Genomic DNA, 13,151 nt, shown 5'->3' with positions numbered 1-13,151 from the left:
GTTGCTTCTAACTAACTCAGATTGCGCTAGTCCCATAAGGACTGCATGGCTGTCTTACGGCCTCGGGTATACGGAGGAAATATTCTACATCTTCGTCTGTTCTGAGAGCTTGGCTGATGAGCTGTAGACAGCGAAAACGTTCCCAAGATGGCAGCACAGACGAAGGTAGAATATTTATTTCCCGTATAATATTTTACATATTATTTTCATACTTTTTAAAAATTAGAAAGTTGCGATTATTTCCTGCTTGTTTGACGCCGTAGGTATTTTTCAATAAATACCAGGTGACATCTCGTGGCCTCAAAGTAGAGGCACAGATCGGTTTCGTACCGAAACGAGCAAGGTAGGTTGCTTCTAACTAACTCAGATTGCGCTAGTCCCATAAGGACTGCATGGCTGTCTTACGGCCTCGGGTATACGGAGGAAATATTCTACATCTTCGTCTGTTCTGAGAGCTTGGCTGATGAGCTGTAGACAGCGAAAACGTTCCCAAGATGGCAGCACAGACGAAGGTAGAATATTTATTTCCCGTATAATATTTTACATATATATATATATATATATATATATATATATATATATATATATATATATATATATATATATATATATATATATATATGTAAAAATTTAAAACTGCTATGAGTCTTTTTGGATTGTCACAATCTTGCATGCAAAGTTCGACACTTACCTTATAAAAGTCACGACCAAACGGACCAAACTAAATTGATACGTTTTTGTCCACAATACATATTGCGTCTTGTCAAATATGCCGATTTGCAGGAGCGCCATCTAGCGAATACGACTGCTAATTAGATAGAGGAAACTGTAGATAAATTCTACGCCGTTTTTAAAACCTAGTGGCATAGAAATCTCTAAAATGAGAAATTTTGAGTTGTGCCGGTCTTGTTGGAAAGCAGCGATAGGTAGTACATACCGAAAAATTTAAAATAAATCCTAAAAATAATAGTTACGAAGCTACAATAGGGGTTTTAGCGCTCTACAAAAAACTATAAAATAAAATATAAACATTAAAATGCTATTTATTACAACCATATGAAACCATGTCATTATTAAGTAGTCAACAAAATTTATTGTTTAATATTGTACAATAACTTTCTCTGGGAACAATATTGCGTCTTTTAGATCCTTGTCAGTAATGTCTACCTTAATTTCTAGTATCTCCGGAACAGTTACAATCGCCTTTTTGTCCTAAAAAATACATTTTAGTAAGAATATTATATACAAAAAGAGTAATGAATGGAAAAGAAAATTATTGTAAAGTGTGTCAAACATTTAATTTCTAAATAATATCCTTCGGTTTACAAAGCGATCTCGAGGGCTATGGCCAAATATAAAAGTACTACTACTAAAGAGGGAACCCTCTACGAAAATTTTCCCCAACCATTTTGATAAAGTTTAGGGGGCAGACATACTCTCTTCTATATCTATATATGTTCTGTCTGTCGCCTAAACTCCATCCAGATGTTTGGGTGTTTGCACCCGTGCCATAAACAAAATTCTTTAATGTGCTTTTTGTGAAATTTTTTGTTTGCTGTCGAATGATAACTTTCGAAGTTTTTTAACTTTTGAAGAAAATAAAAAATGTGTAAAAATAAATGAGAAAATAAATTTTTTCATCAAAGGGTTCCTTCTTCCAATCGTTTGCACCAATCTTAATTTGGCGGAAAATTTGGTGCACACCATCGATAAAACTGCGCAAGTGAACTGCGCAGTAACTCGCTATGATGTAATAATTATCGTTGTCGTGTGTCGTGTATATCGAGCATTAGCGTTTAACATACGGTCCAACCGCGCATGGAGTAGTAGTATGATATAATTGATCCAAATAATGGCATAACCCAAACATCCAAAGTGAAAGTTATCCTCCAACACCAAATTGTTCTATATGGTCCACATAATGTTCAGAAAAAAGTCACACCATTTTGAGCGTCGGGTTTGGGGGGTAGAGGGGGAGAAATCGGTAAATTCGTAGTTTTTTAAGTTTTTCGTCAATATTTCCAAAACTATGCGGTTTTTTAGCATGGACAATCTTCTATACAAAAATGTTCTACATTGAATTTTAAATAAAAAAGGTCCTATGCACAATCCTTCTAAAATGAACGGTTCAAAAGTTACGGAGGTAGTATAGTGAAATTGGTCCAAAAAAAGGCCTAACCCAGACATCCAAAGTAAAAGTTTTCCTTCACCACCAAATTGTTCTATATAGTCCACATATTTTTTAGTAAAAAGTTACACCACTTTGAGCGTCCGGTTTTGGGGGGGAGATGGGGGAAAAATCGGTAAACTAGTAGTTTTTTGAGGTTTTTCGTCAATATTTCTAAATCTATGCGTTTTTTAGCATGAACAACCTTCTATACAAACATGTTCTACATTGAATTTAAAAAAAAAGGTCCTATGCACAATCCTTCTAAAATGAACGGTTCAAAAGTTACGGGGGTAGTATATATAATATAATTGGTCCAAAAAAAGGCCTAACCCAGACATCCAAAGTAAAAGTTTTTCTTCACCACCAAATTGTTCTATATGGTCCACATATTGTTCAGTAAAAAGTTACACCATTTTGAGCGTCCGGTTGGGGGGAGATGGGGGAAAAATCGGTAAATTAGTAGTTTTTTTTTAGGTTTTTCGTCAATATTTCTAAAATTATGCTTTAGCGTAAACAATGTTTTATACCAAAATGTTCTGCATAAAATTTAAATCAAAAAAGGTCCAATACATAATTGTTATAAAATCAACGGTTCCAGATTTACGGAGGGTGAAAAGTGGAGGTTTTCGATACTTTTTATATTAACTGGGCAATTGATGGTGATTTTGGGTGGTGAGGTTGACGTTTCTTTAAGGGCTTATCACAACATATCATCGGCCACTGAAATAGCAAATTTTATTAACAAAACACAATTCTGTTAAAGAAAATTTCTATAAATTGCCCAAAGAATATAAAAAGTATCGAAAACCTCCACATTTAATCCTCCGTAACTCTGGAATCGTTGATTTAGTAACAATTACGTATCGGATCTTTTTTGTTTTAAATTTCACGTAAAACAATTTTGTATAGAATATTAATTACGCTAAAGCATAGTTTTAGAAATATTGACGAAAAACCTAAAAAACTACTAATTTACCGACTTTTATCCCCCCCCCCCAAACCGGACGCTCAAAATCGTGTAACTTTTTACTGAATATTATGTGAACCATATAGAACAATTTGGTGTTAAAGGAAAACTTTTACTTTGGATGTCTGGGTTAGGCCTTTTTTGGAGCAATTATACTATACTACCTCCGGAACTTTTGAACCGTTCATTTTTAAAGGATTATGCATATAGCCCAGTAAATGAACGGGAAATTCGGCAATACCGTGTAATTTTCAGGGGCAACTCCGAATTGCATGAAAATTTGGATTTAGGTTCTACTTACCCTCCACTTCAAAGTTGAAATTGTGCCGTTGGTTGCTTTTACTTAGGGGGTGACAGTCACCCCTTCTTGGGGGTGAAAATACATACCTTCAAGATAAGACCGGAAATGGATAAATTTACTTATTTTAAGCAACTTTTGTTCTATAGAGTTTTTTGCTTAAGTTAATACTTTTCGAGTTATTTGCCATTGAAAATGTTGATTTTTCGACAAAAAAACTACGTTTTCAAACAGTTTTTCGCAAATAACTCAAAAAGTAAATATTTTATTGAAAAAATATAATTAAGTGTAGCTTATAATAAACCCCAAAAAATGGTGTATCAGTAAAGTCTATCAATCAAACAAAAACAAAGTTGTAGCTCATGAAAAATGCGTTCTTATTCGTCTAATTCCAAATCGAATATTTCAAGGTGAAATTACCGAAAAATTAAGCACTTTTCGGGAAAAACCCATTTAAACTTTTTTAAGGTGTTTATAAAGAGCTTTGTTTTAATTTTTAAACAAAAGTCTTAGCATTAAAAATAAGCGAGTTACGCTCAAAATAAAGTTGGCCCTCTTTTTTTTTATAAAACATCATGAAAATCTCGCCGTGTTTAGCCCCCCAAATGAAATTAATCGCTACCGCTTTACAAACAATTTACTTACCTATCTATTTTTTATATGATCTGTCAGTCTCCCGGTTAAAAGTGTTTATTTTTGAAAGGGTTATAATTGAGAAAGCTTGAATGGGTAACTAATCACGAGTGTATGCAAATTTTGAACAGCCATGTCTTAACCAATTTTTGTCTTACGGAGAAACAAAATAAAACTAGCATATTTATAATAGCAAAACCTACATTTTTTTACTCTTTAAGATTTTTCTTATCACTAATACTTTTTAAGTTATTTTGTAAAAATTAAATTTTTCAAAAATTTTTAGAAATTTTTTTTTACTATAAAACCAAATATTTTCAAAAATAAGCCCTTTAAACCAATCAAACTTACAGATCATATAAACAATACACATATAGTTAAAATAAATGGTAAAGCCAAACGATAAATTTTATTTAGGGTGCTAAATAGAGGGAGGTTTTCACGATTTTTTTTACCAAAAAAAAGGGGCCAACTTTTTTTTTCAGTGTAACTCGTTTATTTTTGATGCTGTAAACTTTTGTAAAAAACACATAATAAGCCTTTTTCGATGCTTTAATAATGTTAATAAGGTTTTCCCCAAAAACGCTTCTTTCTTCGGTGATTTCGCGTTGAATTATTCGATTTGGAATTAGACGAATAAGAACGTATTTTTCATGAGCTACAACTTTGTTTCTACTCAATTTGTATAATTTACTGGTACACAGTTTTTTTCGTTTTTTTATAGGCTACACTTTTGCTAAAATTATTTTTTTCGATAAAATATTTACTTTTAGAGTTATTTGGGAAAACTGTCTGAAAACGTAGTTTTTTTGTCGAAAAATCAACATCTTAAATCGCGAGTAACTCGAAAAGTATTGACTTACGTAAAAAACTTTATAGAGCAAAAGGTGCTTAAAATAAATCCGTTTATCCATTTCCGGCCTTATTTTAAACACGCGTGTTTCACCCCCCGAGAAGGGGTAAATGTCACCCCCCCAAGTAAAAGCAACCGACGGCACAAATTCAACTTTGAAGTGGAGGGTAAGTAGAACCTAAATCCAAATTTTCATGCAATTCGGAGTTGCCCCTGGAAATTACACTCCAAAACGGTCATTTATTGGGCTAATAGGACCTTTTTTATTTCAAATTGAATGTAGTACATTTTTGTATAGAAAGTTGTTTATGCTAAACCGCATGGTTTTAGACATATTGACGAAAAACGTAAAAAACTACGAATTTACCGATTTCTCCCCCCTCTCCCCCCCCAAACCCGACGCTCAAAATGGTGTGATTTTTTTCTAAACATTATGTGGACCATAATAGAACAATTTGGTGTTGGAGGATAACTTTCACTTTGGATGTCTGGGATTGGGTCTAGTTATACTCTACTATAGGTACTGTTTACGTTTTAGATCCTACTTCAAAGATACGGTGTACTTTAAAGATTATGCTTTCAGTTACGTTTTGTAAAGATATTTAATTATCTATAAATAGAAATTAAGAGAACCTTTATAATCAGCTTTAAAAATGATTATGCTATGCGCAAAAATATGCATATACATATATTATCCGCATATGGTTACGTAGATGATAATTGTGGCGTTTTAGAGATTTTTTTGGACATGAGACTTACCTGGAGGACCTGAAAGTCCAGGAGAACCATCATCACCTCTTAGTCCTGGAACACCAGGTAAACCAGGCTCTAAAAAATAAATTTTAATAGTTATAATCCGAATTTCACTAATGTTAATTTTTTTAACCTTTATTTTCTTGTGTAAGTATGGCTTCACCATTGTATATTAATGAGATTAATTAAATATTTTAATTTTACGATGTATAAACATATTGATCTAATTTCAATATTTTTACTAATTTTTGTCTGTTTTGAGTTTTCCTTTGTATATCCACACATATCCTTTAATATCTACCTTTTTTTTTTGGTGAAGAAAGTATACGTAGTGAGTAAATTTTAAAATTATGTACCAATATTTATCAAATCCTGCAAATCCCAACGGGGGACCGGTGTGGAAGTGAAATTACGGAGTACTCAAATTCAACTTCACACCTTATACTCTAAGTTACTGATAGGTATTTTGGGCTTATTTCATTTTAAAAAAATATTTTTTAGTTTCTAATTATGCATCTGTCATCCTTTTACCCATAAAGGACCTTCCTCGTTAAGAATTAGAAAAATATAGTTTACATAGAATTAATTACTGCGATTTGTACAGTACACACACCGGCAAAATTAAAGCAACACCTTAAAAATGGGACATGTTATCTGTCTAGAATTTCCTAAACCAGTTGTCCGATTTGAATGACGTTTTTGGTCTAGTAGCTTTATTATTTAAGAATATTGGTGTAATAATATTGTTGCTATGCTTTTTCTCATGAGGATCTTTCAGTGCGTCGCAGTTTTTCGATTTCTTTCTAACGCATTAAATTGTATGTGACAGAAAAAAAACGCACGTCGGTGATTACATTTCGTCAGTGACATTTATAACATTTACTCGAGTTGTCAATAGATGGCGCCATAATCGAAAACAAAATGATTTGCGAATTATATAATATATCTACGAATATAATCTGAACAATTTATAAGACTATACAAATCAAAGAAAATACCATTTTATAAATGCAATAAACACAATTGATTGATTTTTTTCCAAATTGCAAATAAAATGTGACAACTGTCAGATTTAACTAAAATGTCATGTCACTAAAATGTATATTACGACGGACTTACCTTTTTTTCTATCATTTGTGACGCACTGAAAAATGCTCATGAAAAGAAGCATTGACATGTAAATGCCATTTTATACCGGGTGTAGCAATCATACTGTGTTTTTTCCTTAATGTTCGGAACATCCTGTGGAATATTCTAGCATATTATATAAAATATTGAAATTAAAACTCAATTGTAGCATCAGCTTTTCTTAAAATTTTCTTTTTTGATGCATTTGCGTATGTTGGATAATAAAAAGTTAGGTACTTTACCAACTAGCCATGTTCTTTATCAACACACAGTGTTTTTAAATAAGTGCGAAATATTTTACAGTGCGACCGTTTACTTTAGAAAAATATGTCCGCAAATGCTTCGTTTCCGAGATACGAGATGTTGAATTTTTGCTTTCAAACTGACGATTTATTTATTGCTCTAAAACTGGTTGATAGATGCAAATGAAATTTGGTAGATTTTAAGGGGTAGTTATTGCGGATTTTTAGACGTACAATTAAGAATTTTATATTCACGTATACGCGTATAAACATTTTAGACACATCCCGTATGCACGCAAATTGATGGTGAATATAAAATTCTTAATTGTGTGTCAAAAAATGCGCAATAACTACCTTTTAAAACCTACCAAATTTCATTTGCATATCTCAAACTGTTTTAGAGCAATAAATAAATCGTCAGTATTTAAGAAAAAATTCAACATCCCGTATCTCGAACACATATATATTTATAAAGCAAACGGTCATTATTTTTTCATGCAGAATTACCCCTTAACGTTTGTCGCACTTATTTTGAAACACCCTGTATTGACGAACAACATGGCTAGTTGTTAAAGTACCTTATTTATTATCCAACATAAGCAAATGAATCAAAAAGAAAATGTTAAGAAAGCCTAAGGCTACAATTGAGTTTTAATTTCAATATTTTATGTAATATGTTAGAATATTCCACAGGGTATTCCTTACTTTAAGGAAAATACACAGTATGATTGTTACACCCAGTATAAAATGACATATATCGGTCTAGCAATAATATTATTACAACGATATTTTTAAATAACAAGGCTATAACAAACTTAAAATATCACTCAAATAGCAAAACTGGTTGAGGAAATTCGAGATATTTAACATGTTCCATTTTTAAGGAGGTCCGATAATTTTGCCGGTGTGTGTAGTATAAAATTTATTAAAATTTGAAAGTCATCCAAATGGAATAAAAGACATCAGAACGTTTTCGATCTATTCAAGTCATCGTCAGTGACATTCTGTGTAGTAAATGAAACTAGCCCACTAATTGACATAAAGACATCAATAATACATGGTTTTAGATTACAATTTACATTTTTAAAGCGACTATAAATCGATGTTACCAGATTTTAATATTTAACACGTCTTCCCTGCTCGAAGAAAACAGAAGTGGTACTTTTATTAGTTTGACTGGCACATATTGATTCTCTCTGTGTCAGCCGAACTGGTAAGTACCACTTCTTTTGCAATCAAATCTCCTAAAATTAAAAATTTTAAAAGAGCTAAACGTAAATTTTAAAGATCCAAATAAAAATGAAGGGTTAAGTTACCTCAGACGTTAAGGAGGATACGATAAAACATACTATACTAGTACGAGATAAATAAAAACGATACTGCATAGAGACCAGTATCAATTATTGTATTAAACAAACTAGTATATTATTTTACAACGGACGAGCATTTAATGATGGTCATTATGATGCGAGTATAACGAATACGATCTGAGTCGCAAAACGGCGAGTGTCATATAGAATCGGAGCATTTTAATGACAGTTAAATGAAAGTTTTCTATGATCATTCATAACAGCAAAATATCATATTCAAAGGGTACCCCCCGTTAAGATAGGCAAACCCAGAATTCAATTTTATTAATTTTTTTACGTTCTATGCAACTAAAAAATGGGATAAAGCGGATTTTTAGCTCGCCACCCCCTTACCCCTCCCCCACAGCCAAAAACGTAGATTTTCAGATTTAATTTTTTTTAGTTGGGTTGCAATTGATTTAAAAATTTCAAAAAATTCACACGTTTAGCTCAGGCTTTTATAAAACACGTCTATTCTTTATGGACCCATAGGTCGAGTGTACATAACGTCAAATTTTTTTTAACCCTTTTAAAACCTATAACTTTTTTTGAGAGGGGCTGGAGGTCCAGTTTTTTTGCATTTTGTGTATTTTATCAAAATCTATCTCTCTAATTTTTTTCAGATTTTTCCGTCACGTGCGCCATCTTGAAAATCCAGAAAACTGTTTTTTAGGGGGTTTTTGGGGATTTTCTCCATTTTATAGACTGCAACATAGATCAATTCAAAGTTTTATTAATAGATTATGTATAATTTAAAATAACTGAGTATATTAGGATATTCAAAAATTGGGCGAAACACTTTTAAACCCCCCAAAAACCATGTTTTTTTAAAGTTTTGTAAGGATTTTTGCGGGTCTAATTATATTTTTTGTGGTCGATAAAGCCTGAATATTTTTTTTATTGTTTTTACGTTCTATATGATTCTAAAAAATTAGGACTCACAGCAATTTTAGCCAACTTCCCCTATTCCCCCTCCCCCACAGCCAAAAATATCAATTTTTCGATTTTATTTTTTTTAAGTTGGTTTGCAATTTCAAATGTTATTCTGAAGCTATTTATTTGTGGCATTTTTGTAATTAACTATTCTAAATGGTCATTTTTATTTAAATTGTGGCCTTTACAGATCATCTATTTTTATGGACCCGAAGGTCGAGTGTACATATAACCTCTTTTTTTTTGTTGTTTAATAGTTACGTATATTTTTTTGGTGATGGCTGCATGTCTATTTTTTTTTGTTTTGTGTATTTTATCAAAAACTATATTTCTAACTTTTTTCAGATTTTTCCGTAAGGTGCGCCATCTTCAAAAATCCGCAAAACTGATTTGTTCGGTGGTTTTTAGGGATTTTCTCCATTTTATATACTTCAAAATAGATTAACTCAAGGTTTTTTTATAGGTTATGTAGGTATAATTTGAAATAACTAAGTTTTTAGGGAAATTTTATATAATTTGCTATTGAATAATCTTAAAAACAACCTGCTAATTTTCACAATCATAAACTTGCCAGGATGACACGTTTCACAACTAAAATTACGTTTCACAATTAAAACTTCCCCTGTTTCCATACCTACATCAAAGTTTGTCCGACTAGACACCGTTAAACTATTAACATATTTTCAGCTTGCTATTAATCAACTTTTTTTGGTACGCGGGATCCAGGCCTAATATTTTTTGAGATCAATACAGTCTGAATATTTTTTTTCGTTTTTTTTTACGTTTGATGTGTTTAAAAATAAGCCTTAGCTCAATGTTAGCCCTCCTCCCTCTCAACCTGTCCAATAAGTCATCATTTTTTCGTTTTCATTTTTTTCTCAGTATATCTGTTGCTCAGTTTGTCCTCAAGTAAACTACAATTTAACAAAATAATTTCAAATTTTTGAAATGTTTTTTATAAAGTAAAGATGTCATTGTGATATCTTTTAGGTAGGATACAAAAAACAAAAATAAAACAGAATAATCAATTTAAGAAAAATACATTATTTTAATATATCATACTTCTTGTCGTTTTGTAAATCAAAACATTTTGTTCGTTGTTCATTAGTTTGTATTTAGTAGGTACCCTAATATTACCTTACATTATACATATTCTAATTATTCAAACATGTGCTTGTACCATCTACATAACCTATATCTCTGCTCTGCCTATTAAAATGTCATTTTGCTTCACGTTTACTGCCACGTAAAACACCATAAAAAGAATAAAGAAAGTATTACCAAAGAATATATAGCTCCGTATATACTCTTAGAGTATTCGGAGAGTATATTCGTTGGTATTACACTTTACAGTTCTAAAGACTTCATCGCTGTCTTCGTCTATTACAGGTATAACATCTGTATTGTCAAAGAGTTTTGTAAGATATTCTGCTGGCGATAAATATTTTATTATGGCAGCTACATGCGAACAACAGCCTATGGTTATGTTGTCGTTTCCGCAAATGACATCTACAACAGTATCTATAGTTTAATGTTTTCCAAACCATCTTCGTTTGTCTCATACTGCGAATAGTCCATGCTGTATGCTTGTCCCCATTAGATAAATTATTCCGATTCATTTTTTTGCACAAACTTACTCAAAAACAGGTCCTTATAACAAATCCACAAGGTGCCAGGCAGTACCGCGGTCGAAAAATTGCTTAAACCATTTATTAAACGAATTCAAAAAATCAATTTTTTCACTTAGGACAAATTTGTTTTAGATTCTCTGGATCAACCTGAGCAAAAAAGTCTCTTGTGATTTTTCTATAAAATTGACTGTTGTCGAGTTACATGCAATTTAAAATTTGAAAAACGCGAAAATGGTAATTTTCAAGGCTTAGTAACTCGATTAAAAATTATTATTATGAAAGGCATAAAGTGACCAACTCAAAGTTTATATGTATTGGTTATAAAAGGTAATATGTATTGTACACTCGACCTACGGGTCTATAAAAAAATAGATATGTTTTGTAGAAGCCTCATAAAATTTTTAAATTAATTGCAACTTAACTAAACAAAAAAAAAAAGAAAAATTGACGTTTTTGTGGGGGCAGGGGAGGGGGTGATGAGCTAAAAATTCGATTAGTCTTATTTTTTAATCACATATAACGTAAAAAAATGAAAAAAAAATATTCAGGCTGTATCGATCTCCAAAAATATCATTAAGCCCGCAAAAACCCTTACATAACTTAAAAAAACATGGCTTTTGGGGGGTTTAAAGGTGTTTTGCCCAATTTTTGATAATCCTAAAATACTCAGTTATTTCAAATTATACATAAACTATTAAAAAAATCTTCAGTTGCTCTATGTTGCAGTCTATAAAATGGAGAAAATCCCTAAAAACCCCCTAAAAATACAGTTTTCCTGATTTTTCAAGATGGCGCACCTGACGGAAAAATCTGAAAAAAATCAGAGAGAGAGCTTTTGATAAAATACACGAAATGAAAAAAAAATTGGACCTGCAGCCCCCTCCAAAAAAAGTAAGAGGTTTTAACAAAGTTAGAAAAAAATTTGAGGTTATGTACATTCGATCTACGGGTGCATAAAAAATAAAAATGTTTTGTAAATGCCTCACCTACACGTGTGAATTTTTTGAAATTTTTAAATCAATTGCAACCCAACTAAAAAAAATTAAATCTAAAAATCTACGTTTTTGGGTGTGGGGGGAGGGGTAAGGGGGTGGCGAGCTAAAAATCCGCGTTATCTCATTTTTTAGTTGCATAGAACGTAAAAAAATAATAACATTGAATTCTGGGAGTGAGGGCATTTTGCCTATCTTAACGGGGTACCCTTTAACCCTTAAACGCCCAACCTTTTTTAGGTTCCATGTACGCCCAAGGGTGGGTAAAAAATGTCCACCTCGAAAACAGCTAATATATTTATTGAGAGTTGTTGGAAATGGCTTAAACTTAAGGATCTTATGCTTAATAAACACAGCATCTTGTAAAATATTAATATAAACAATTTACAAACCTTACAACAAAATTACAATGTACATCAAAATTAACATACCAGTAAAAGCCAGTAATTCAAATTTGTCGATTTTCTCCATATCCTTCCTTTCAGCCTCCTCATTGGCGAATAATTATATCGATTATGTAATTATACGTCGATAATTATATGGATTATGTTCCTACCAACGAGAAATTATATAGAAACCTTTAGTAACAAGTTTTACCAAGAGTGTACTTTTTATGCCCACCCATATTTAACTCAAGCTATTACTTTTATTTTCAAAAATATCGGTAGATACAATTTAACATCCGATAAAAGGCTGTCTTTTTAACAATAAATAATTTTTGGAAAATTTTTAAACACGTAATAAGTATGTTACAAGGGAATACGCATTAGGTGGACATTTTTTACCCACCCTTGTGCGTTTAAGGGTTAAAAGACTAGGAGCCGGTATAGGTGAAATTTTCTAATCGTTTTGCGCATGATAACACCCTATAACTTAGATAGTGGAGCCTAAAATAAAACGTATGAACACTGTGCCGTCACTTTTTAGTGGCACATGCGTCGACAGTGGCGCATCAAACTTTCCACTAATGGACGGGATAAATAAATTAAAAGCTACCCTCCTTCACTACCAAAATTCAATTTTACATTTTTTTAAGTTCTACGTGATAAAAAAGACTCAGTGTAATTTTAGCCCACCACACCCTTCCCCCTTTCCAACATCAAAAACATAATTTTTCGATTTTATTTTTTTTTAAATGAGATGCAATAATTTTTTTTTAAATATACAAAGGCATAATTGGGTCTTTTACAAAGCATGTGCAT

At 31.9% G+C, this 13,151-nt stretch overlaps 1 protein-coding gene across 1 annotated transcript in view; it reads right to left on the bottom strand.

The window, feature by feature from the left end:
• Positions 1 to 1,018: 1,018 nt before the first annotated feature.
• LOC114340699 (collagen alpha-4(IV) chain) overlaps positions 1,019 to 13,151 on the bottom strand; it is a 38,129-nt gene continuing 25,996 nt past the window's right edge. The window contains exons 4-5 of the mRNA XM_028291469.2: positions 5,681 to 5,749; positions 1,019 to 1,212 (exon numbers count right to left, since the gene is read on the bottom strand). Coding sequence (XP_028147270.1) covers positions 1,169 to 1,212; positions 5,681 to 5,749 — 113 coding nt within the window. The 3' untranslated portion in view covers positions 1,019 to 1,168. The remainder of the gene's footprint in view (positions 1,213 to 5,680; positions 5,750 to 13,151) is intronic.

This window comes from Diabrotica virgifera, chromosome 4 (assembly GCF_917563875.1).
Source record: "Diabrotica virgifera virgifera chromosome 4, PGI_DIABVI_V3a".
NCBI classification, from domain to species: domain Eukaryota; kingdom Metazoa; phylum Arthropoda; class Insecta; order Coleoptera; family Chrysomelidae; genus Diabrotica; species Diabrotica virgifera.
This window is presented reverse-complemented; position numbering and strand designations above follow the sequence as displayed.